General features: G+C 45.1%; 2 protein-coding genes across 3 annotated transcripts in view; one reads left to right on the top strand and one right to left on the bottom strand.

Moving 5' to 3' along the window:
• Positions 1 to 349: 349 nt before the first annotated feature.
• On the bottom strand, positions 350 to 25,964 carry alox12 (arachidonate 12-lipoxygenase). Of its 2 annotated transcripts, none has more exons than XM_070549668.1 (15): positions 25,246 to 25,964; positions 17,463 to 17,609; positions 16,033 to 16,234; positions 11,782 to 11,863; positions 11,592 to 11,714; positions 9,630 to 9,736; positions 9,084 to 9,256; positions 8,853 to 8,996; positions 8,161 to 8,364; positions 6,528 to 6,614; positions 6,275 to 6,444; positions 4,502 to 4,623; positions 3,374 to 3,474; positions 3,033 to 3,203; positions 350 to 1,518 (listed from the first exon to the last, which is right to left on the bottom strand). In XM_070549668.1, exons 2-15 carry the CDS (start codon positions 17,607 to 17,609, stop codon positions 1,339 to 1,341), a joined length of 2,013 nt encoding a protein of 670 aa, XP_070405769.1. In that variant the 5' UTR covers positions 25,246 to 25,964; the 3' UTR covers positions 350 to 1,338. The 2 variants fall into 2 exon arrangements, with proteins under 2 accessions (XP_070405769.1, XP_070405768.1); XM_070549667.1 differs by lacking the exon at positions 25,246 to 25,964 and adding an exon at positions 23,712 to 24,704.
• The window catches only part of rce1a (Ras converting CAAX endopeptidase 1a), a 26,126-nt gene continuing 23,478 nt past the window's right edge, over positions 24,704 to 27,351 (top strand). Inside the window, exon 1 of the mRNA XM_070549670.1 lies at positions 24,704 to 25,223. Within this exon, the coding sequence (XP_070405771.1) occupies positions 25,072 to 25,223 (152 nt within the window). The 5' untranslated portion in view covers positions 24,704 to 25,071. The remainder of the gene's footprint in view (positions 25,224 to 27,351) is intronic.

Below are 27,351 nucleotides of genomic sequence, written 5' to 3'. Positions count from 1 at the left end.
GGCAATTCTTCCCTTAGACATTAAAAGCATGGAGTCAAAAATTGTAACTTTATTTAAATTCCCACACATCAGAATTTTGAGCTGCATAATAAACACAGAAGCAACAGCGCGTGTCAGCTTCAGTGATGAAAAGCAACTTAAGCAGGTTTCAGGGCGCTGTGACTGTTGGTGACCACACAAAGAAGGTATTCTAATTTTTAGTAGAACTTATACTGAGTTGGAATGAAATGGTTTTGATGATGTTTTCTGACTCGAGTACATGGCTCTGAGGTTCACAATAACGTCCAAGATATTTAGGAACGTTCTGTTAGTGCTGTTGGCAGCTTGTCTCCAACAGTTGACCCCCCCCCCCCCCCCCAGTGAGATACTAGGTTAGTGTGAGGGTTTTCTCTGGTCCCAGTCATCTTAATAGATCTTCAGGGTCTCAATTAACAGACTTAATGAACTAGAGGCATATTTGGGACATGCTTTTGTGGCTGATTGGTGTTGCTCCGCCCTCAAGATGGACCTTTTCTGGTTTTGGTATCCCATACCCCAGGTCACTTGATCTGACCTCACGGCCTCTGAGCTGCAGCAGTTTCCTGCTGCGGACCGTTCAGTCTTTACAGGAGAATAGATGTCATTCAGGAGGTTGGGAATGTCCTGCAGGAGCACTGTAACTGCTGTTGCTGTTTATTTCTTCATTTATTTATTTTCCCATTTGTAAGACACTGGGTTGGTTTGGATTTTCTGTAATTTTATTTTGAAAAGCTACACGAGCTGCTCTGCCAGCCACACCCTTAATTTGATGAATACAAGCCAGGTGTGAGGGACACGCAGAACCTGGATGAAGTGCTGGCAAGCAGCTAGCAGAGAACGGACAGAAATTCAATACATTGCCAAAGGAATAAAGAATAAAAGGACTTAAAGGAAGACAGATGGATTCCCTTTGTGTTTTAAGCAAAACAGCCAACGAGTTTCACTGTGATTCCCTCCAAGCAACACAGACGCAAGTGATTTCTTTACGGGTTTAAGGGAGGTCTAAGGAAAGGAGGACAGAAGAGGTCCACAAAGAAAGGACGTCCAATAAACCCGTAAAGAAACGTCTACTATGGACAGAAACAAATCAGTCTTACTGCACACACCTACAGCTGTCGTGTTTAATGAAATCTACTGATGTGATGAGGCTAACATTTACACAGGACCTGGGTCTGGTTCCTGCGGCCCCTCATGGTGGTTCTGATCTCATGTGCACTAATACACTGACTGGTCTTGGTCGTCTGAAGACTAAACAGGAGATGAGAGGAGAATTTAAGTCAAAGTTAACATGTGGAGTCAGACACCCAGGAGGCCTGCTTTCTAAATAGTGATGCTGTTTTCCACACGGCTGGGCAGGAGGAAAAGGTACTGCAGGTCCAGCCCGGCATTCTGATCCAGGATGTAGTTCTCGATCTCCTTCAGCTTCGTTCTGAAGCTGTCAACCACCTCCAGGGCTTCTTCCTCAGTGAAATGGTCTTCTGTGTACTGACCCAAAGGAATCTGGGCAGAAGACAGCAGAATCCTGGGTAAAGACACATTTCTACAATTTTACTGGAATAATAGTTGGCATAAAGTAAGCAGTCAGTCATTTAGAAGTGCTTGGGCACCGTTGCAGTAGAGAGTCTTCTCAGACTTTCTCAGATGGACCTGTGGGGTTGTGACCAGGTGAACTTGTGTGACTCATAAATCACACAGAACTGACAGAGGATCAGTCATCTTTAACCATCTGAAACCTCACAGGCGCTGTACACTTTAAACTTTTGTTCTATTTCTCTCAAACCTGTAGTTATTCAGGACAGGCAAACTTCCACCCAAACTCCCATTTCTGGTTTTTTAATGTGACAGTGTGAGCGTCCCGTCACAATGTCCCGATTGATGATGCGCCCTGGCTACCTGGCCAAGGGGATGTCCCTTTGGCTGACTGGTTAGAGTGTATGACTCTCACCCGGGAGTCTGGGGATCGAATCCCGCCCGGGCCCTCGTTTCTCCACCTTGCCACATTAATTTAAGAAAAGAATTTGAACATTAATTATTTTAAAATAATTATTCAAAAGGGTTTCCCTCAAAAAAATCCCATATGTGGCATGTCCAGGGGTGGCCCAAATGGGGCACTTGTTTATGCCTGGGGGCACCTTTAGTTATGCTTTCTAAAGACGGTGGAGAGGGGGTGGGGTTGTCGCCCCCTCATCAACAGGACTGGAGTGTGGAGCAGGGCTATAAATGCTATTTATGTCAATATGAAAAATAAACAATGATAATGCACAAATGTTTTGTAGGTCTGCAGCTTGAAACCAACGTTAAAGAAGCACACTGCCACCAACTGCCCTAAGCCTTTGGTGGACAATGGCCCAATCCCAATACTCGCACTTCCCCACTTGCGCCCTTTCCTACCAGGGGTGCGAGTGCGTAGGGTGTCCCGATTCTCAAGTGCAGAAGTTGATCACGCCCCCTTTTGCACACTTGGTCTGCACTTCACCCAAGTCCTATTTTAAAAATGTGTGTTTTGAAATGAAAGTAGTTCATTTCAGGATGATTAGTTGATGCTCTGAATGTTTTAGACAAAGCAGCAATGAATGCAAATTTATTTTAAATAATTTGGCTGTTTGTTGGAAAGTTGTTAAAGTTTTTTTTTAAAACTAGCACCATGCATCCATGCGTTGCGGTCGATGACACAATGCTCCCTGTCCCATTTGGCAGTTATTTGCACACTTGTGTACCACACACTCAAAGCCTTAATGTGCACTTCGTCCACGTGCACTTCACAGAAGACCGTAGGGCGCAGTGCGAGTGTTGGGATTGGGCTAATGTAAAGTCAGTTTAAATGGAACTCAGCGGGGTGGCACCTGGGGGTGGCCAATCAGATTCCAAGGGTGGGCTGTGCTACCCCAGGCCGCTCGCTGGACACACCCCTGGCTGGCATGAATTAAGTTACTTCAAGCAGGTGCTCAGGTCTCAGGAGCTTAAATCAGATGCTGAACCCTCAAAGAGACCCGAGGAGCTCGACGTGGGCTCACCGCGTCGGGTTGGGCCCGTCCCAGATGCCAGGTGATGGCCATCTGTACGCAGGACTGGCTGACATCAGGGAGGGTGGCCATGATTCTCTCCATGGTAACGTCATCCTTATCTGCTGGTGGGGGCAGTCTCATGGTGCAGGGGGTGTTGGGGACCCAGGCACACCAGTCAAACTAAAGAGGAGGAGACAGTGAGAAAAGACGCCCTGAAATTAAGAGTTTCTTGTAACACACACACACACACACACACACACACACACACACACACACACACACACACACACACACACACACACACACACACACACACACACACACACACACACACACGCGAATGTTCAGACCTGTCCGTTGTTAGTGGCAGCATGTTGAGCTGTGCTGGTGAAAATGGCCACAGCTAAGAGGGTGGAGAGCTCTTCTCTACTGCTCAGACTACTTGCCAGACCTGAAACATCCAAAAGACAGAAATGAACCTTGATGTGTGAACCATCCGTGTCTGGTATCAGTGATCCAGCCTATGGGAACCTACGAGCACACTCACGCTGAACTTTGGTAAAGCTGAAAGAATTGTGGTGAACCTAACAAGTCCATCTGGACCTGACTACAGCGTGAGGCCATGATGACACTCGTGGGTTGCAGGCTGTTGTCCTTAGCAACAGTAAAGGCAACCACCTGCACCGGTCTAGAGCAGCCTTACATGGTAAGTCAGAGCGTGTATGTGGGACAGCAGTAGCTCAGGAGGTAGAGCGGGGTTTTCAGGAAGGTTGCAGGTTCAATCCCGGCTCCTATCAGAGAATGCTGCTGTTGTGTCCCTAAGCAAGACACTTAACCTTTTGCATAGGCATGCCCCCTCGCGGGCCCTTCGCTCAGCCGGCAGGGAGCTGTTGATGGTTCCACGCACTAAGTGCAGGTCACGGGGGGACCGTGCGTTCTCGGTGTTGGCACCTGCACTTTGGAACCAGTTGCCTTTGGTGGTGCGTCAGTCACCCTCACTGGGGGGTTTTAAGACTCGCCTTAAGACCCATTTTTTTGTCGAGGCTTTTCAGGATTAGCAAATTTTACCCGGTTTCGATGCCCCGGCCTCTTAATCTTTTCCAGGATTTTATTTTTTGCTTTTACTCTCCTCTTTTAATTGATTTTATGTTGTTTTACGATTGTTATATTTTATTCTGATGGGTTTATGTTTTTATTGTGTTGTGTTCAGCACCTTGAGCGTCTGCATTGGTCGCAGAAGGGGCTTTATAAACAAATGAAATGAAAGAAGACGCTGTACAATCACAGACCAGACCATGAGTTGTATCATTTATGGTAAATATTCTAGACCTGAAGCCAGATCTTCCTATTAAAAGACCTTTGATCTCAGTGGGTCTAACCTGCTCAGCACTTTTGGATTTGAGTTTGTTGTGTTGAAAACGTTCTATAAATAAGTTTGGAGTGGATGGGAGTCTGCATTTCCAGAGATAACGAGTTACCAAAGCTGGGAAGCTCGGTGAAACCTTCCAGTGAAATGTCTCTGATCCAGGCCTGCAGCTCTGGGTCCTTCTGCACATCCTGGTCTGTGTGGTAGTACAGGTTCACCATACTGGAGACAAAACTGGGAGGAGCATTACAGGTTAGAATCATTCACACAACTCATAACAGAGATGCACATGGGGTCATAAAGGCCACAGGACCAGTGTCCCAAACATCTAGGTAGATTCACCTTCCATTAACACACAAAACCACACAGATGTCACTCTCACTCGTTATCTAAACTGTTGTCCTCGGTAGGGCTGCAGTTTGCTGGTGTTTAAGTCAGCAGTCATTGGGTGAGAGGTGAGGACACCCCGGACATGCCTCTAGTCCATCACAGGGACACGCATAGACAAACAGCCAGTCACACACTCACTGACTCACACAGGGACAATTTAGAGCAGGGGTGTCAAACATATGGCCCGCGGGCCAGATCCGGCCCGCAAACGGGTTAAGTCCGGCCCGCGAGATGGTTGTATAAACTTTATTTTCATACTTTACAATGTAGAGTGAAAATAAACTCTAATTTTTCAATAAAAACCTGCTGTTCCCAATACGTTCACTAGATGGTGTAATAGGCATTGTGTTAAGCAAGCAAGCCGTTTATCCTCAGCCAGAGCAAGTACGTCAACCAAGTGCAACAGGTGTTCTGACGAGCTACTTGCTCCCGATATCTAATCCGGCGTCTACATTTTGTGCTTCAGCCCAAGATGTCTGTCAAAAAGGAGAAAAGTGGACACGGAGTGCAGGTTGTTCCAAGAAAAATGGACATCCCCCTATTTTTTCATGGAAGTGAACAGAAAAACTGTGTGTTTGGTGTGTTCACAGCATGTTGCAGTGCTGAAAGAATATAATCTTCGTCGCCATTGTGTGAGTCTTCATGCCGAAAAATATGACAAATTTGAAGGACAGCGGAGAAGAGCGAAGGTGAATGAACTGTTGGCCGGACTGAAGAAACAGCAGTCTGCGTTTACTCACAGCCGAGATATCAGTGATGCTGCAGTGAAAGCTAGCTACCTGATTGCTAATGAAATTGCAGTGACTTCAAAACCGCTTAGTGAGGGGGAATTTGTAAAAACGTGCATGATGAAGGCAGCGGAGATTGTGTGCCCTGAAAAGCGCCAAGCTTTTGCAAATATCAGCCTGACCAGAAACACAATTGCAGACAGGATTTCTGACATTTCAGCGGATTTGGACAGCCAATTGAAGGAAAAAGTAAAGTCCTTTATTGCTTTTTCAGTTGCTATTGATGAAAGCACGGACATTACAGATGTTGCTCAACTGGCGATTTTCATCTGCGGAGTTGATGACACGTTGACCGTCATCGAGGAGTTTGTTGAGCTGGTGCCCATGACGGATACAACAACAGCAGCTGATATTTTCACCGCACTCGGAGCACTGGACAGGGTCGGAGTGCAATGGTCCCGCGTTGTAAGCCTCGCTACAGATGGTGCGCCCTCAATGATTGGGAGAAAAGCAGGTTTTAATTTACCGGTCCGGCCCACTTGGAATTAGATTTTCCTCAATGTGGCCCCTGAGCTAAAATGAGTTTGACACCCCCTGATAGAGCATCCAGGTAACCCAACATGTGTGCTTTGAACAACTATCAACCAGATGAGAAATTCCTACTTTTTTTTTTTTTTTACTTTTTGTCTCTAACTTGTTCCAGTCCAGTCATTTTCTGCACTTCCTCCTAACTCAGCTGGGGTTTGATGTCTGAGCAGAGCGTGTACCTGTGGACTGCCTCCCACAGCATCAGTGAATGCTCTCTGTAGAAGTAGTTTGGCAGCTGGGAAACGCCCCTGTCACTGAAGTCATAGTGGGGCTGAAGAGAGCGGTAGGTCAGCACCTTGTACTCCCGTTGGGCCAGAATCAGCAGGCCGTCACCGCCTGTGGACACAACCTACAAACATAAAGGCCATTCGGTTAAACCCGGCTGATGAGTGCAGCTTTCATCCCTCTGATGTGAAACTTAATCAGACCTACTCGTTTGAAGATGCCGTTGGCAGAGATGAGCTGAGTGCGCCCTCTGCAGTTTATCTCCAGCGTGTAGCGTAGATGAGGAGCAAGGAGCTGCAGTTAGAGAAGAAGAAGAAGAAGAAGAAAGTATCATTTCTATAGCGCCTCTCAAGATAAAAATCACGAGGCGCTTCACAAAAACAAAAAGAGTAAAAATATAAAAAAGCATTTAGAAAATGTTTACGAATATGTTTAAAATGATTAAAAATAGACAATTGTGACTAAAAAATGTTAAGAAAGAGAGAGAGTGAATAGGAAAGAGGGAAACCAGTGGATCCTGAGGAAGGTGGAATAGGTGGGGAGAGCAGAATAAAGAGAGAGAGGTGAAGAAGGTCATCCAAAAGCCAGCTTGAACAAGTGAGTCTTCAGCTGCTTTTTAAAGGAGACCACTGAGTCCACTGATCTCAGGCTCAGGGGGAGAGAGGTCCAGAGTCTGGGGACCACAGCAGCAAATGATCTGTCACCTTTGACCTTTAGCCTGGTGCTGCACAACCAGTAGGCTTTGATTGCTGGACCTCAAGGACCTGCTGGGGGTGTAGGGACTAAGAAGATCACCAATGTAAGATGGTGCTTGTCCATGTAAGGCCCTATTGACCAGAACCAGGATCTTGAAATGAACCCTGAAGTTGACTGGCAGCCAGTGAAGCTGGAGGAGAAGCGGGGTGATGTGGGTGTGTTTGGAGGACTTGGTCAGAAGCCGAGCACAGGCGTTCTGAACCACCTGTAGACGGTTCAGGGAGGTTCTGCTCAGACACGTGAAAAGAGAGTTACAGTAGTCTAAGCGTGAGGAGATGAAGGTGTGGAGAACCGTCTCAAGTTCAGAGCGGGACAGAATGGGACTCAGCTTAGCAACGATCCTGAGATGAAAGAAGGAAGAGCAACCAAGAGAACTGACATGAGAATCCAGGGTGAGAGCTGGGTCAAAGGTCACGCCAAGATTCCTAACAGAGGGTTTGGTGTGAGAAGCAAGCTGACCAAGAGAGTCTCTGACTTTGAGAACCAGCTTGTCTGGGGCACAGATGAGGATCTCAGTCTTCTCTTCATTCAGCTGTAGAAAGCTCCCAGCCATCCAGGTTTTGATAGAGTCTAAGCAGGTGTGTAACAGCTGCAGCTTAGACATCTCATGGGGCTTAAAGGAGATGTACTGTTGACTATCATCTGCATAAAGATGGCAGGAGATTCCTTTGAAGGAGCTCAGGATGTGCTGAAGAGGAAGCAGATAGAGGAGGAAGAGCAGAGGCCCCAGCACAGAACCTTGTGGGACACCATGGGTAAGGGAGATGATGGTTGTACAGCACACAGAAGGGTTAGCATCAGGTAACAGGTAGCACACACCTTTGTGCATACTGCACACTGAAAGTCAGTGCAGTCTGGTGGCATGAGGAAAACCTTCCTTTGTTTTAGATGAGGATGACTTTACTTTAAATAAGTCCAACATGACTGACCCAGCTCACTTTAGTGTTGAGCACAGGTTTTTGAGTCGTTCCCATTCTGCTGTCCTTCCTGCCATCGGTACTTCAGACTACAGGAAAGGCTGTCTCCATGAAAACAACCAAGCTGAGGAGTGGGTTCAGTACCCAGAGCTTCAGAAGCCACTTACCTTGTAAATGGGGTGAACAGCAGGCAGCTGTCTGAGGGTGGCCACACAGAACACCTCCACAACCAGGTGGGTCCGAAGCAGGTGGGACAGGAGCTGGAAGACCTGAAACTCTGAGTGTCGAACCCACATCTTGGCAAACAGCCAGGCCAGGGGGGCATCTTTGGGCAGGAATATGGGCGTTTCCAAACCAGGACTCTGCTCCAGCTGAGGGCATGAGAGATAACAGTCCACTGGTCCAAACATCACAAAGAACCTGAAGTCTGTCATCAGACTTCCTGCTGCTGTCCAGCTGTTGCCGCTTTACTGATAAACGCTCAGTTTAATCTGTAGCGTTGATCCTACCAGATTAATGTCAATAAGTGATGAAAAGGCTGATAGACTAAAGTAGTGTTTGTTTATTTCTCCCATCATAAGAAGGTATGCTTTATCTGAAGTCCGGCAGCAGCAGGGCTCGTGTGACATCAGTGATGAGAAGATGTATCTGGACACCTGCACTTTGGACCACCTGGACTTGGGTCTTTGCTGTTGGTTTCCTACAGGATCACGGTTGTGATGGCCAAAGTAAAGTAGGTGACTCACATGCATCTCCATTTATCTTTTTATTCAAACACAATTACACACATTCATTTACAACAAGTTTATTCATAAGTTCATTATTATAAATGTAATGTCTTAACGGCTAAATGTCTTACCTGAATGGCGATGGGTATCAGTCCATCATCTGGGTGTTGGTACAGAAGGCAGATTGGAGCAGCGATGTACTGAAGTTTTCCTTTTATTGTGTTGGCAGGAATCCCATCCATGATGCTGTAGTCCAACAGGTAGATGTTTCCAGCCTGGATAAGAAGAGATGCAGAAGAGGAAACTTCTATAACTGTGATGTTGCACAGATGTTTCAGTTAGTCATCAAAACCTTTCTCCACCTGGAGTTCTTTGTTCAGAGTTGTTTTTGAGGCCATGGAGCTCTGCACCATATCTGCTGTGACGGGGAAGTTCTCTGGCAGCTTCTGACACCTCTGGATCATCCTTGGGTTGCAGCCATTCAGACACTGGTAACCAAAGAACCAGTCCTCCTTCCAGTGCTCCATGCAGTACTCTTCAGGAACAAACAAACCGGAGGTTTTCTCTCAGTGTGAGAACATTAGCACCAGTCCGTAAGGCGGTAGCTTGTCTGGAGTCATTCTGGTAGATGATGACCTATCAGCGCTCAGCAGGAGGATGCGTCTCAGCAGGTAAATGAAACGTGTGATTAATTATTCATCATAACGATGCTTGTGTGGAATAAAACTGATGCGGTTAGGAAGCCTGATGAGGAATATCAGGTGGATCGCTTTAGGGATCATGAATCTCGTGACCACGAACATTTGAGAGCATGTGAACCGAGCATAAATGTAGATGTAAAGAGCTAGCTCTGTTTTCCCTCTCAGCACTAAATCATTTTACACTTCAAGTAGTGAGCCTCTCCTCACCAGCGATGGGGCTTCGGAGTTTCCAAAAGATCCGCTTGAAGTCATCCAAGTCATTCCAGGATTTCCCAAATCTGATGGCCAGCTTCTTCAGGGACAACTCCAGCAGACTGAGGAAAACTAAACGGGTCAGTCTTCATCTTGTGTGTGTGTGCACATCTGGTTTTTGTTGCCTCTTTAGGACATTTTCTGCTATTGCAGACTTTATGGGACCAAGGCTCTGTGGTGTGTTGAGATTGGGCTCACATGAACAAGTATGCACACACACACACACACACACACACACACACACACACACACACACACACACACACACACACACACACACACACACACACACACACACACACACACACACACACACACACACACACACGTGTGTTTTTATGGGTTTGTGTGGACTACGTTTTCTGAGTTGTTTGTGTGGACCCTGACTTCCACTATAGCCAGAATGGTGCAAAAATTATGTTTAACTCTAAGTGGGACAAAGGAAGCTTCCTCTAGGATTTTGGTTGTGTGGACCGGGTAAATGTACACACAATGTTGGTCTCCCGTCAGGGGTTGGTCCACACAAACCCATAAAGACAAGTGCACACACACACACACGCACACACGCGCGCACACACACACACACACACACACACACACACACACACACACACACACACACACACACACACACACACACACACACACACACACACACAAACACACACACACACACACACACACACACACACACACACACACACAGAAAACCACAGGGTGTGATCATTTCACACATGTGCAACTGCAAAGCAGTCATTAATCAAAAAGAGAGGACATCCTTGACCATCTTTTAAAACATGTGCATTGTTTGCTGTAGGTGAGTCCGACTCTACATGAACTGTCAGCCTAAGCCCTCATGGGCTGATTGTCTGTCTTGCAGCCACTGAAAACACATGCAGAACACAGCCTTGATCCTTGGTGAGAGCAAATCCAGAAGATGTGAGAAGGTCTGTCCTCAATCTTCTCTTTGATAGTCTCCAAAAAGGTTCTTATTTCTGGACAATCCCAGAAAATATTGCCATGGTCACCAACCAGAGGCTCAGGAATTTGATATAATTCCCAGATGGAATGATGAAGTTGATTCCAAAATGAAGGAACATCCTCCCCATTGGATGGCTGCAGTTATAAGCCCCGCCCCCTCTATAGGAGCTAATTGGAAATTTTGCTGATTAAAAATAAAAATCCATCTCAGATCCTACTTTCCTGGTGCAGGCTTCTGTTTTTCTGTTATTCTCACCCCGCCTTCTCTAACACCTTTAGCTGGAGTTGCTTGATTGGTCACCTGATTGTTTGGAGGGGGAGAAGGCGGGCCTTCAGGACCACATTCTGAGTGTTCAGACCAGGAGTCTCCCTGGTCTCGGACGGCCTCATCCAGACTGTTTTAGCCATCTCCCTGCTCCAACACACCTGATTCAGTGGTTGAATCACCTTTTAGGATGCTCATTAAGCTCTGCAGAAGCCTGTTAATCGTCTACTGATCGAACCAGGTGTGTTGGAGCAGAGGAACTTCCACGTTGTTGAGATGCATGTTCACACTAAAAGCTTCTTCATTTCAGCCAAAGATGTATGTTTGGGTTCAGATTCAGTGGAACAAGTGTGTTTAATAAGATAAACTTCTAAAATAGACTCAATAGGTTACTGAAAGGCTTCTGCAGAGCTTGATGACCTGTGATGAACAGGTGATTCAACCACTCAGTCTTGGAGTAGAGAGAGAGGGAAAACATGATGGATAGGGCCCCTCCAGGACCAGGGCTGGAAGCTTCTGGATCAGACTCTGGTTCTTGAAATAAAGCATGGCTGCTCTAGAATACGAGATATCGTGGTTTCACTTTTCACCAACAAAAGGGGGTGGAGCCACTTTGATCGTTGATAATCTATGTGTGTGTGTGTGTGTGTGTGTGTGTGTTTACCACATACGCATAGTGTAACGAGTGTTCAAAATCACTTCTCTTCTCATTATCAAAGCGGACATCTTGGGGTAAATCTGCTTCTGTTTTGGCATCGATGCACCTGGGAATTCCTTTGGCCCACGTCACCCACCTGAGACACAAACACACGGATGATGGGAACGTTAGGGCGTAGCCAAATAAAACGCTGCGAATCCTACCTGTAGGTTTTCTGCCTCTCCTGCAACTCTGCCTTCCGGTGAGCCACCACCGTTGGCAAGGAGTCATCCAGAAGGGTCTTTGCTTTAGAAAACAGAGGGGTTAAAGGTCAAACTACGGACATCAGGGCAGTAATAGTTCAGGTCCTCAGCCTGATGCAGCAATGAGGCAACGCAGAGAGTCTAAATATTCTTAGTTTGAGAGCGTCTGTCGGACCTTCTCCTTCAGGTGGATCAGATCTGATGATGAAACAGCTGATACAATGAGCTCTTTGGGATCTTATCGCCCAGTATTTGCATGTCACAGCTCTGACAGCATAAAAATAGTCACGTTTCCACCACAAGTAAAATTTGCATTGTGTTGATCCGCAGGTGGAGTAAAATGTTTGTTTTGTTGGCTTTATTCAAAGGCTGGTGGCACCTTTATGTAGCGTGACCTTGCACTCCTTTATCTTTGTACACATGAACTCCTCCAGAAGGCTCTGAGTCATGAAGCCATCACATCGGTCTGACTGAGCCTAAAGTCTATTTCTGTTCTTTTTTTATTATTATTATTTTTTACCGTGTCCTGTCTGGCTGTGAAGCAAGCAGAATTGATGTCTGAATGCTGGTAACAAGCCTTACAGATTTACTCTCAGGTGGAGCATCAAAGCGTCTGCTTTTAATGTCCCACCTGATACTTAAAACTTTATTGTTATTGTTGTTGAATGCTTTGTAATTCCGACCAGACACGGAGACAGAGGTGAAAGAGAAAGGAAAAGACAAAAGGTGGGGAGAGAGGGGGGAAGGGGATGGGGGGGGGGGGGGGGGGGTCCACAAAAATAAACAATAATGAACAAGAGTCTGCTTCTAGACCTGCAGAAAGAGAATAGAAATAAATGGGACACACAACAATACATCAGTAGCAAGCTATCACTGCGTCAACCTGATGATGAAATATAAAATCAACATTGTTTAACTCAGGGGTCGGCAACCTGTTCCCATCAAAGAGCCATTATTACCCATTTCCCACAGTAAAGAAAACACTGGGAGCCACAGCAGCCGCGGCGTTGTGGGCGGGGCCTACCCTCAGACAGCAGAGCGCTGCTCACAACAGGTGACAGCAGCCAGTACCGGTCGCTCGTGTACGTCAAAGTTATCTTTCATAAAAAGATAATCAATAAAACGATTTATATAAAGTGGATCCAGAAGTTGTAGCCCGTCTCTGCCTACAATATTTAGATATTTTTCACCCTGTTGGTGGTTTTACTGAGCAGGTGCCACTTTTGTCATACGTTTCTTTTTAAAACATGTTTAGACTGCTCAGAATACAAATCCCGGCTCTGTCACGTTTGATTGTTGTAACTAAACTTTGTAGGTGGGGAAGGTCAGAAAAGGATCCGATCATTTTGTTTTTCCCTCATTTACAATGACAGAGATAATGGTGCAGTGCGCCTGGCTCTGGTGTTAATCAAGTTAAATTTTATCTCTTTGCAACAATTTTCACAAGAAAACAGAACAGTTAAAAGCAGGGCTTGTGTTGACCGGACAGTTCCCGTATTTGACCGTTTATTTTGACGGAGAAAGAATAGAAAGAATTACCCCGACGCATGCAGATGAACTGACACTTTATTTGTTTCGCACATCACAGATGTAGCTAAATCACTCAAGAAAAGATTCCCATCTGAACATCTGAGCTGGACACTGCTCAGCGCAGCTCACTGTCAGCGTGTACTACATAAGGTCCACAGCGAGCTGAAGATGTGGAGAGGGGCTTGGAGCACGTCGCAGAACCAGAGCGCATGCAGGAAGATTCCTCCGACTGAAGCGAGACTTGTCACTTAGAAAATGTTCCCTGATTATGAAACTTTGGCTGAATAGCGCTTGTTCCTGTCTCCAATGTGGCGACGCATCCAGGAGCCTGTCTGAGGAGAATCCCAGAATCTCACATCCTCGTCAGCTCAGAATGCGCCTTTATGATTACGCACAAGCGTGATGCGTCAACCCGGTCTCACAGTAAGACCGGGTTGGAACTGTTCAGGTTTACGCAGACAATCTTTACATTTAGAATTGGCATGCAGATGTAAAATTTATGCAGTAAAATATAAAGCATTTTATTTAAATATCCATTCATTATTTTACAAGCACAGAGAGCTGCATCAGATGGATGGAAGAGCCGTGGGTTGCCGACCCCTGGTTTAACTGAACAATCACACGATAATAAATCGTAGTGCATTTAGTGGCAATGACAGCCTTAAGACATGTGTTGAACGTGCCCAAGCCCATACTTTTGAGAGCACCATGTGAGCACCTGTGTGTGTACACGCGCTTGTTTATGTAGGGTTTCACTATAAAAGCGTCCAATAGAGAGTGTGAGGGACCACAGATCTGCCCCCCAAAGATGTGTAGGAGACGGGGGGAGATCCAAGTCCCAGAGATCCAGGCGCTGTCCCAGAGCACAGGAACTCCAAGGAGACTGCAACCAGAAAGGCCCCCGCACCCCTCGAGAGGCACAGAGGATCGCCCCGGGGGGCCACAACCAGCAGCCGGCAGAGCCCCTGGAGATCTCAGCGGCAAGCCCACAGGCCTGCCCGCAGCCTCCCACCCCCTAGCCGGCCGAGCCCGGGACCCAGCGACCTGGGACCCAGGGGCGACCACCCCCGCCAGGGACCCAGCAGAGCCCAGGGACCCAGACCCCACCAGGCAGCCACCGGGATTGATCAGGCAGACGCCAAAAATCTTAAACCCCCTGACCCAGGAGCCATGAACACTCAGGCAGACCAAGGCACCACATCAGGTGTGGCAGGGGGAGGGGAGACGAAGATCTATATCATCAAAAGAAGTCCCAGGAGAAGGGAGGAGTCAAAGGCCCCACCTGACATATACAGTCATACACAAACACAGTCACACACTCCCTCTCTCATGCTCACACATACACATACAACCAAAGACTTTCAAAAATGCATGCCGGATACCCACTCATGCTCTCCATACACACCCTATTCACTCTGATCCTGGTACTGCTGCACATGGGGTACAACCATCACCGGTAACCAGAGTTTGACCCTTTCTGCTGGGGTGCTGATGAGCAGGCTCCCCCGCCCAACGCTGAGCACAGCAACCCACCACCCCAGACCCCAACCAGACAGCCAGATCTCCCTCCTAGCCTCCAACCCCAGGAAGCCAAGCAACAACAGAGGTGTGCTAAGACCCCTAGTCTCCCTCCGCCTGCTCCAATACAGTGTTGTGTGTTGATGAGGTGTATTCCATGGCTGTGGTAAGCGGGCAGTGTGGGCATCGTCTGGCCTATGCCAGCGGATGGCACCGCACCACCCCACTTGCACCCACAGCCCTTGGTGTCTAAGTGCAGTTTAAAATTGGAAGTGGGCACCGGCACTCGGGAGGAGGCTGAGAAATCCTCCTGCCAAGTGCCGTTGAATGTGCTCACTCCCAAGGCCCTAAGTGTGTGTTTGCGTGGAATGTCGTCGGTGGAAGTGTTTAAGGTGCAAATAAAATTGGGGGGGGTAGGTTGCCACAGGAATGCGGAAATGGAGTCCATACCCGCACTCCCTGACTTGTCCACCCCCCAAGGTCCTATGTGCATGTTTGTGTGATGATGTGAGGGAGCAGGAGGAGAAAAATATGCAGGGATGGGGAGGAATGGCTGGTTGGGCTGGTTGGGTTGAGAAGCAAGCTGACCAAGAGAGTCTCTGACTTTGGGAACCAGCTTGTCTGGGGCACAGATGAGGATCTCAGTCTTATCTTCATTCAGCTGTAGAAAGCTCCCACCATCCAGGTTTTGATAGAGTCTAAGCAGGTGTGTAACAGCTGCAGCTTAGACATCTCATGGGGCTTAAAGGAGATGTACAGCTGGATGTCATCTGCATAAAGATGGTAGGAGATTCCTTTGAAGGAGCTCAGGATGTGCTGAAGAGGAAGCAGATAGAGGAGGAAGAGCAGAGGCCATCATCAGAACCAGCTGATCTGAGCCCATCAGTCAGAGAACCTCCTCTAAACTCTCTGGACCACTGGGGTCTCAGGCAACACCGATAAATCCCATCGCTCTGATTGTGTCTCCTTAGATCTCTAATTTTGTAGAACTGATTGAATTCATGTGATCTCTGAGTCTGAAATCCAGATTTCAGTGAAAGAGAACTCCTCCTCTCTAGTTAGGAGACTATTGCATTTATTACGAGCCCAGTAATGAATGCAATAATTCTTTGTTAAATGGACGAGCCTGGACCTTTTATCCAGAACACCCAGATGTTCTCCTACCTGTTCCCTCTCTGATTTCCACCTTGGTGTTTCCTATCAGCCAGCGATAACAAGGAAAAGTCCTGACTTTGCCTCCATCTGGAGGCTCCACCATGACATAACGACAGAACCAGTTATCTTCAACCCAGTACTTCTCCTTCTCCAGTCTGACCAGTAACAAGGTGCCTAGACGGGACTGGGTGCTCACTTTGTACTGGTCCACCTGATGGAATGAAGAACATAGTCATTTTTGTTCCTGGAAAGCCAAAAACCAACAAAAACACATGCTGGTTACGGTTATCCAGGACGCCTAACATGCGTGTAACTACTCGTGTTTCTACGTATGGACATCACGAGGTGTTTTCTTTTTAAAACACAGTTGCTTTATTTTCTTTTCTCTTCCAGACGCCACATTACCAAGATGGTACCAACAAACTGTAAGACAGAGAGGAAATTATCTCTGTCTGGCCCCAAAACATTTTCTAATCGGAATCTGGCATCCTTGAGCCAGCAAGGCTCCAGCGAAAACTCCCCCCTCAGAAGATATGTGGAATGTGCCGTCGCTATGGCAACTCAACTCTGTATCCTTTCCCAGCCTGGGCGGGACTGCGGGAAGGCCGCTGAAACGTTCCAGGGTCGCTGCAACCCTCCAACCCTCAATGCTCCTCCCCCTATCCACACTGAGGTGACATGCGCTGCTTATCGTGGCTGCAGGAACTGAAGTGGGATAGTCCCAACCCACCACCCCACCTAGTGGACACTTAAGTTGTGTGATGTTTGAAGTCTGTTGCATATCTGTCTGAGGTGTTTTTTTGCAGAGCAAAGCTGCCCTCCTTGTGGGAGGGTAACTCTGAAGTGCCTTTTTTTCCCTCCACCTGAACCAATCCTCATGTAACCCTCTTATCTCTATTAAGGTAGTGCGACTCGGGTTACGAATGACCACAGTCACCAATTCTTGTCATGTGTCTTTGCCCATGTTTGTCTGATCTCTGAATTGTGTGTACTGAAACTCTTAATTTCCCTCTGGGATTAATAAAGTATCTTTGATTGATTTGATGGAGGAGTTTGAGCGCCGTCCCTCCAGGACGTTGTGATTTTAACGTTGCAACTATTTAAGCATGCTAGCATTAATACAGGCTGCTGACATAAAAACCTTTATTAATGTTACTTAGTTCATTATTAAGCATGGATAAACTATTAAATACAGTATTAACAACTGCTTAATGTTAAAGACACACACACACTGGCCCTTTGTCCTCATCTTAAGGACAGTTTAACAAAATGGACTGACTTTTGGACAATTCTTCAGGACTTTTTTATTTGTATTTATGGTGCTATTTTAACAAAGTCTTATAAAATATTATTTACAAATACCATTACCCATTCATATGTGTGGTCCCTGTTTTAAATGAATGAGACAGAGTTGGACACATGGACATGTAGACACCCACCGCTCCTCGACAGAAATCCAGTCCAGGATTGTCCAACAGCGTCCGCTCACTCTCCCCCTTGTCCCCAATCAGGGTCACAAAAATGTAGTTGTTGGTACCTGAATATTCTGATGTACCCGTTGCCACGGTGACCGTGTAGACTTCCATCTAAGGACATAAACACAAAGCATAGGTCATCTGGGCTGCATGGTGGCGCAGTGGTTAGCGCTGTTGCCTCGCAGCACGAAGGTCGCAGGTTCGAAACTCGGCTGAGGCCTTTCTGCGAGGAGTTGCGTGTTCTCCCCGCGCATGCATGGGTTTCCTCCGAGTGCTCCGGTTTACCCCACAGATCACAACATGCCCTACAGGTTATAAATTGTAAGTCGCTTTGGATAAAAGCGTCTGCCAAATAAATAAACATAAACATCTTCTGACCTGGAGGTAAGAGGAAACTGTAAATGTGTGGTTTTCTACGTGGTTGCTATAGATCTGTCCTACAGCCTGTAAATTACATTAGCTGTTATGTTCTAGCTAAGCTGCAACCTTAAGGATCGTTCTGTAGCTCAGAAAACATTAGACCACCATAAATTAGAAATAATAGAATGTAGGCACGGGTGTTAAATGCTCGTCCCATGATCGGAAGGTTGCAGGTTCGAGCCCCGCTCAGTCTGCCACTGTGTCCTTGGGCAAGACACTTAACCCGCCTTGTCTGCTGGTGGTGGTCGGAGTGTCAGTGTGCTTCAGAGCAGCTGTGGCTAGCTCATCACCACCAGGGTGTGAATGACTGATTGTCTTGTAAAGTGCCTTGGGGGGTTCATCAGCTGTACCAAATACAGGCCATTTACCATTTAATGTAGTTTTGAAATGATGGTTTATGGTAATGATTTATTAATATGGTTTATTAAGGGAACTATTATTCAAACCAACCTCGGGGGCAGAGAGAGGTCAGCGAATGTTCACTATTAAGAGAAAGTGAATTTAAAGTGATTGAAAACTAGATCGGGGCATGAAGGAATCATGACTCATAAAAAACTGGAACTAAGCAGCAGAATTGGACAAAACAAAGGAAAATTGAGGATGACTTCTACAAGGGGAGATGGTGAAGCTGAAGATATGAGCAGATACAGAGCAGTCGTGAGCAGCAAACACACAGAGCCCCAGTGAGATGTTGTGGTCTTCTCATGTGGAGCAGCACTCTGTGGGTAGAGCGGTTATCTGCTCATAAGGTGGTTAGTGGTTTGATCACCACATGTTAACAAGACAAGATGGATTATGTAATGTGTTTTGAGGTTTGTAACTCTGGTATAGGACTGAACACCACACCTCTTCTCTTGAAGATTTACTAAAGAGCAGAGAACTTCAGTCCAAGAAACACAAAAGTATTTTTGGTGCTGTGTTGATTAATGATTTTGTTCAAACTCTTTCTACACTTTACCCGTCCCGGCTAAGTCTTTATTAGCAGTGTAAAAAGCACACTTCCTGCTTCAGCGGTACAAAGAAATGTCTCAATGTTCAGAGTTTGGCCAGTTTTATATGGATTGTTTTAGTGGCAAGGTGGAGGAACGGCGGCCCGGGTGGGATTTTATCCCCAGACTCCAGGGTAAGAGTCATGCGCACTAACCATTCATCCAAAGGGACTTCCCCATGGCCATGCAGCCAGGGCGCATGACCAGTCACGATACAGGGACAGGATACTCACCCTGTCACATCTTGATAAGCGCTGCTTCTGCAGGAAATATTTCAACTAAAGTCTTTGTGTGTAAAAAATGGACCAAATGCACTTTTCTGTCAGTATGGAAACATGTTGATGTGAATTTAGTTTATGATCCGAATTTCATATGTAACCAAATGTGTGAACCACATTCATGCAAATCAGAAGATGTAATCAAACAAACATTGTGTAAAACTGAAGGTCTGCCTGTTGGCTCTGACCTGTGTACAGACCAGGTCTGTACACAGGTCAGACACCAGATTGGTGTACTGTTGCATCTCTGTCATACACACATCCCATAATAATGATAATAATAATAATAATAATAATTATTATTATTATTACTATTATTATTATCATCATTATTATTATTATGATAATAATAATGATGATGATAATAATAATAGTAATAGTAATAATGATAATGATAATAATAATAATTATTATTATTATAATGGTGATAACAATAATAATGATAATAATAATATTGCATTTTATTTGATGTGCCTTTGTATAAACTCATGGTCAGTATGGAAAACAAAACAAGCAAAACAAACAAAAATAATGACCATAATAATGATAATAATAATAATTATTATTATTATTATTATTATTATTGTAATAATAATAATAATAATGATAATAATAATAATATTACATTTTATTTGAAGTGCCTTTGTAAAAACTCATGGTCAGTATGGAAAACAAAACAAGCAAAACAAACAAAAATAATTACTAGTAAATTAAAAACCAGGATAATATGGAACACAAAAGTATTCAGAATTCAATAAATAAATAAGACATTATGAAATAAATATCTACATGAAGAAATACTAGACAATCATGTTATCTGACAATGAAATGATGAAATAACAGAATGTTATGTAAAATCTAAGCTCAATATTATGAAATATTTTTCATTCTTCTATTAAAATGTCTTTATTAATATAACGTTTTTTCAAAGGTAATTTTTTCATAATAATCCAAATTAATATGGAGCCTTTTTTATTTAATTCATTCAGTTTTTATTACATAACGTCTTTTTAACAAAGACGGCTTTTATTTCATAATAGTGTTTTTTCCCATGGCTGATTTATTTCATACTGACACTTTACAGCAGAATGTCTCAGTCCGTCAGTCAAGCCAGTGGGTGTGACCTGCAACACCATTGGTTAATCCTTCAACATCGTTTGGTTTTCCTGGATTCCTGCTCACTGTACATGACCGGACAGTTTAAGGTAGTTCTCTGTAACACCTTCCTTGGTCAATGGTCATGAAAGATGGCGGCGTTGCCTGAACTTAGTTTAGCTCTGTTTCTTTGGCGGATCAAATAGAGTTTAATAGTTTGTCAGTAGACGATATTTTGAGTTGTTTGGATGAAATTTTTGAAGCAGTTGGTTTGATACTTTGTGAGTGACTGCTTTTGTCTGACTGAATTAGCAGCCAATGACACACTGGCTCCACCCCGTTAGTCTTGACTGACGGACTGAGACATTCTGCTGTAAAGTCTCCTTATGACATAAAAGAAAGGAAGGTGGTGGTGAAGATGACCTCCATCTTAAAAAGTCCCTCCCACCCACTGCGTCCCACAGTGGAGACCATGGACAGCTCCTTCAGAGGCAGACTGAGACATCCCAGATGTAAAACAGAACGCTACCGCAGGTCATTCATCCCCCTGCAGTAGGAGTGTATAACTCCTCAGTTAAACTGGTACTGGCATTATCCCGGTACACAATAACACCAATGCAATACTCAGTATGTGTTCAATACTCGTGCAGTATCAGATTTACATAGTATGGCTGTGTCTCTTACAGTATGCTGCATAGTTCCGAAATCCAAGATCTTCATTTTTATTTGTGGTTTTTACTGGTTGAAGGTTACAATACTAGCTTACTGCCTATGTGTATATACATGTACTTTAGTTATTATTCTCTTAAGTGAATTTCCCCAATGTGGACCAATAAAGTCTATTCTATTCTGTTGGATCTAATTGACAGGTTGAAGGCTTAGAGCAGCTCAACAGCATCCTCTTTCTGGCCTCTGGAAAGTGGTTCTACTGCATTCCTAATGTCATGCAGACCATGGGAGACCAGGACGGGTGGAGAAAAGGATGCTCCCATAAAACTATACATGAATGGAAACTGTCCAGATTGATGTTTATGAGACTTCAAAAGGTCATTTTTATCCTCTCATAGACTATATTTAATGCCTTCTTATGGTTTCACAGCCCTCCAAGGTGCTTCACAACACAATCAGTCATCCACTCATTCACATGCTGGTGGTGATGAGCTACGATGTAGCCACAGCTGCCTTGGGGTGCACTGATAGAATCAAGACCACAGAACACAGGCGCCACCGGCCCCTCCGACCACCACCAGCAGGCAAGGCGGATTAAGTGTCTTGCCCAAGGACACAACAGCAGAATTTTCTGGCAGGAGGCGGGATCAAACCTGCAGCCTTTCGATTGCTGGACAACCTGCCCATCTGTTACGCCCTCTTCCAGGCTAGGGGATCCGGAAAAGGTAACACAAAGAAAACAGATCTACCCCCCTAAGAAACAACAAAAGTAAGGCGTAGCTTCAGTTTGGAGAAAGGATTTATTAACCAAAAGAGCCCCTCTACAAAAGGTCACAAACACAAACGGGTTCTCAACTAGGATCTTAACTAAAGGAGGTTGCTCTAAAACACAACATAGTTTAATCTATGAATTAGTGAGTAGCACGTGAGGAGGTCCTAGAATATAAAAGCTCGACGAAAGGGAAGCCAACAGGAGGTAACCTCCTACAGCCAAAGCTTAAAACACTTATAAAAACTCTTAACAACACAGAGAGACACTTGAAGAGCTTTAACGCTCACTTTAGCTTATTTACGCTAACTCAAAGGGAATTTAACACGCGTCCAAAGTCTCATAAGAACGAAAAAGGCTCCCTGCAGATAATGGAGAGCACGAGACAGCATCTGACACCGTCCCCGAATGGGTGACAACCACCAGTCTTTAAGGGCCGCTCATCCAGCGCTGATTTGCTTCAGCTGGGCCGGTTAGGATCCACGGCGTGTCACTCTCCATGGTGCTGAAGAACGCTGAGCATGGCTGGATTGCAGCTCTCCAGGGTGCTGGTCCTTATTTAGGAAGAAATAGAAACCTGAAGAGACCATGGGGCAGCGGGACCTCCTCAGGATGGGACAGCTAGACCTAGGGCTTGTAACATCATCCAAGTAGATGGGTATGACCTCGGCTTCCCATTAAGTAAATTGCAGCACAAGAGATAAATACAAACATGAAAAGTGAAGCCAGCAGAGGAAATGTTGTCAGTATGATAAATGACCCACACTTGTATAGCGCCTCTCAGAGTAGGGACTCCAAAGCGCTTTACACTACAGTGTATCATTCATCCATTCACACACACATTCACACACTGGTGGTGATGAGCTACGATGTAGCCACAGCTGCCCTGGGGCACACTGACAGAGGCGAGGCTGCCGAGCACTGGCGCCACCGGTCCCTCCGACCACCACCAGCAGGCAAGGTGGGATAAATGTCTTGCCCAAGGACACCACAGCAGCATTCTCTGTCCGAAGCCGGGATCGAACCTGCAACCTTCCGATTACCGGACAACCCGCTCAACCTGCCCCAATAGCCCAGCATAACCAAAGGGATGAGCAAGGATAACCCAGTATGTCGTCCAACAGTTTAAGTCTGTCGATATGAATGTTTTTGTCATTTAAACAAGTTAGAACATAGATGCAGTCACTCTGGAGTTCAAGAAATAAACAGCAAACAAAATCTAGAGAATATAAGAGAGTGTGCACACAATCATTCAGCCAAAGCCTTATTGAACTACAGTAGAGCACCAAGAGATAAGCCACATCTGCACTGGAGGTTAGGTGGTGCTCAGTAACCTGACAACTACTGGGTAAAGCTGGTTTTGACTTGTATTCCTGGCTTTAGGGTTTCTAAGTTTTACCAGATGACAACAGATGGAACATGTAAGTATAATGGGTCTCTAACAATGTTGCTAGCTTTCCTGAAGGATTATGAACTATGCCGATCATTTTGAGCATGCAAGACTGATCTTCATATCCTAACTAAAGGGATGAGCCAGGATAACCTGAGCTAACCCTAACTAGAACATTTATCCAAAAAGAAAAGTCTGAGTATCATCAGCATGTGACGCCAAACAATCTGACCCAGTGGAAACATGTATAAAGTAAAAAGTATTTTATTTTGGCTGAACTGATTTAATTGCAGATAAATTGAAATTGAATCTTCTTGGTGCCCTGACGTGACTCCACAAAAGTTGCAACATGGATAAACCAAAATGAATTGGTAATTAGTTGTAATCGTAGTTCTGCATCCAGTCAGTTTGATTCCAGTTATAATTTACACGTGTATTTTTGTTCATGTAGAACAGAATCACAACAAATACTGAACAGTTTCCTCAGATAAAGTAAATCGATCACATTTTTCAAAGCATGAACCCAAATGAAATGAAGTTAACAGACTCTTAATACAGAAACTTTCAAATGTAGGGGGTGCTCATGAAACAGGAAACATCTACCTCAGTCCAGAGTGGTGCACAGAGCAGGATACCTCTATCAGCCCAGTTAGTCCTCTGGTCCTGGTCTGTCAGTCCAGTGTACTGGTCGCTCTCTGATTCTGTCAAGCTGTTCTATAGGTCTGCTCTGGCTGCAGAGGCAATGTGGAAAATCACGACACACCCACCTCGGCTGTTACAACACACACACACACACACACATGCACACACACGCGCACGCACACACACATACGCACGCACACACCCACCTCTGCTGTTACAACACACACACCCACACACGCACACACACCCACCTCTGCTGTTACAACACACACACACATGCACACACACGCACGCACACCCACCACTGCTGTTACAACACACACACACACATGCACACGCACGCACGCACGCGCGCACACACACACACTCGCACGCACACACACCGGAGTCCACTGCAAAGAGGAAGTTAGGTAAATGTTTTGCCTACAGCGCGACACATCATTCAATAAAAACTTCTTCCTCTCCTCTTAAGAGTTCTTTTCACCTTTATTTACAGAAGTCATCAAAAACCATCTGTAACATCACAAATGATATGAAAGTGTTTACATAATTATATTAAAGCAGGTTGTGTTCTAATAGTTACAATAATAACAAAAAAATACATTTTAAAAACAATTACAGAACTTGGAAACAGCTTATAAAACTTTATTATACATCAACAGCAAACACACACACACACACACACACACACACACACACACACACACACACACACATCAACAAAGAAAATAAATGATCAGATTTACAGTTAAAGTTCCAACAAAACAAATAGGTGAAAAAATCATAAAATGAGCAGAGTCTAACATTTTTATAAATGTGTGTAAACTTTGGTTAGAATATCACAGATGAAAGATACAGCCGATTATTATTTTAAGAGCTAAATTATTTTCTACAATAGATTTGAGTTAGAGCAGAAAAAGGTTGCCTTTTTGAAAGTGGAGTAGAATAATAGTTTGATAAAATTAACCTTCCACCCTTTTTGTACGGTGTAAACTCAGAAATCACATCCTTAAAATACACGTCTGAGGGTTGTATTGCATTACAGACTACAGCATGTGAAACGACCAGAAGAAAGAACCAACAGAACCTTTAATACTCGTAGAAAATTTGAAAATTCCGAATTCTTCGTGGTGACCGAACGCATCTTGGGAACCTAATGATGACGTATACAACATGCGCCGAAATAGTTAGCACTTCAGCTAACTAGTAGAGATTAGATTATTAAACGTCGCTTTTCATGGCTTGTTTCGGTGTCGGCTGGTCCAGTAGCCGGTCCGGTTCGTTCTAGAGCTGCCTGCTTTACTCTCACGCAGAGACCGCCATGGTGGAGGATTTATTTCCGGTCCTCCCGACACAACCGAGTCCGGAATTCACGGTACCTGATGGACTCTGTTGGTTCTCGGTCCTGTCCTGTCTGCTGCTCGCCTGCTCCTATGTGGGGAGTTTATACGTCTGGAGAAGTGACCTGCCCAGGTGAGACACACACGGTCCATACCTGTTCAGGTGCGACACCTGCGGGTGTTTAGGGACCGCCTGTTCAAACGGACTTGTTTTCTTCCTCACTGGCCAGCGTTTGAGTCGGGATGCAGAGGTCAGCTCCTCCTCCTGCGGTGGACCAGCTGAGTCTGAATCCAGCATCTCGCTGGAGAGAGGGCTGTAGTGCGCGAGCCGAGAGAAAACCCAAATCCCAAATGATCAGTTGCAGCCTCACAGAATTTGTTCTTTGACCACAAACTGCTGTGCGGATGTGTCGTGGAGTTCTCAGTAATGTTGCTGGGGTTTCCCGAGACAGTCCGGAGACGTTTTCACCTCTAAACTAATGTGGAGAAAGTGGTGAGTGTGGTGTAGCAGTCCATCCGTCCTCCTACATGAGCTGTGGATGTGGCTGGGATCTTCAGGAAGTGTGTAAGGTCGGCAGAAAAGAACACACTCACCTTTCATCCCCTCAGGGGGGTTGTCCTCCTGAAGGCGTCTCTGCGGTCCAGCCTGCGTTCATGGTTTATTGTCTAGTGATGTCCTGTTTACTTTAGCAGATCACTTCACTGTGCTCATCTGAAGATCTTTGAAGACATTTTTCTTCCAGTACCCGTCTTCTACACAGAACAGTGAAGGAGTTATCCTCATATCTGCTGCCTAATCTGCCCAGATTTCTGGGTTGTTTCATGTCTCAAGCTCATGAAAGCCTAACGAATAAGTGACCGAGAGACGTGATAACGATTCTGCGATTAATTAGACAGAATTTTTCGTGCATTTTAGAAACATGTTTAGTAATATGGTTATGAGTAGTTAGTGTCTCACCTGTTGCAGATAACTGTTTGAACAGCATAAACTTTAGAGTTTCATTAGTTGTGACTGAAAGGAAGAGCTGAGGGTTTGTCTGAGTGAGGCCAGAGTGTCTCTGCTGTCTTAAAAACTATTGATTGCAGTTCACGTGAACATTATTTACACATTTTTCACCGTCATTAGTATCACATTACTTTATTTACCGCAAACGTTGGCTGTGAAACGAGCTACAGCAGCACCTTTGGTAGGAGTTTCAAAATAATCACGATGTAGGAAATTTATGGAAACTGAAAGGTCATAAAAACTTTTATAAACTTCTGTGAAAGTTTTGATATTAATGATGTTGTAGAAATGTTTTATTGGTCATTATTACCACAGGCAGTTAAAAGTTTAAATATCCAGAAAAGTTAAAGTCCCATTAGTCATCACACACTGAACATTTGACCCATCCCCGTGTGGAGCGGTGGCTGGGCTCGGGAACTATTTGGTGCGTTGACTCCCCGATCCAGCCCCTTAAAGCTGAGTGTCAAGTGGGGAGGCATTGGGTTTCATTTTTTAAGTCTTTGGTAAGACCCAACCAGGATTTGAACCCCGATCTCCCAGTCCCAGGGAGGACACTACCACTAGGCCACTCAGCTGGTTAGGAAACTACGTGTTTAGTCGGAAAGCAGTAGATCTGATCGGGGCCACACAGAACGTGGCCCGCATCTGATTTGGGTTCAAACGTTAAATGGCTTGTACTAGATATAGTTCCTTCTACAACCCCCCAAGGCGCTTCACAACAATCAGTTGTAATCCAGCTGGGTGATAAATCGAAAATTTATCGTTATCGAAATTTCTAAGGCTAACAGATATAATTTTTCCCATGTCAATAAATTAGATAATAAAAAAATGAAAAAATGTGTAGGTTAGTGACGTTCATGTCCTTTTAAGAAGCTGTACCACCACAAGTTGTCACGATACGGTGGTGTGGACCCAAAATGCAGTACCCTGGATGACACGGAGGCAGGGATGAAGATAAGAAACATCCTTTATTTTAAGGTGAAATTAAAAAAAAATCCAAAGGTAGGAGGCCAAAATCCAAAAAACGATCTGGAAATCCAAAAACTCTAATAATCCAAAGCGAGACGAGACTGACAGAATTACAAACATTACATTAATGGACCGACACAAGACAGAGACAATACCGGGCTTAAATAGACTGGGAGACAAATTAAGTTAACAGGAAGCAGGTGTGTGGAGTGAGGGCTGGAGGGAAGGCAGGTGACACTAATCAACTCAATGGGGAAAACAGAAACAGAGGAGGGCAAATACCTAA

The sequence above is a fragment of the Nothobranchius furzeri genome, chromosome 3 (genome assembly GCF_043380555.1).
Source record: "Nothobranchius furzeri strain GRZ-AD chromosome 3, NfurGRZ-RIMD1, whole genome shotgun sequence".
NCBI classification, from domain to species: Eukaryota; Metazoa; Chordata; class Actinopteri; order Cyprinodontiformes; family Nothobranchiidae; genus Nothobranchius; species Nothobranchius furzeri.
Note: the sequence above shows the minus strand (reverse complement) of the source record. Positions and strands in the feature narration are given on the sequence as shown.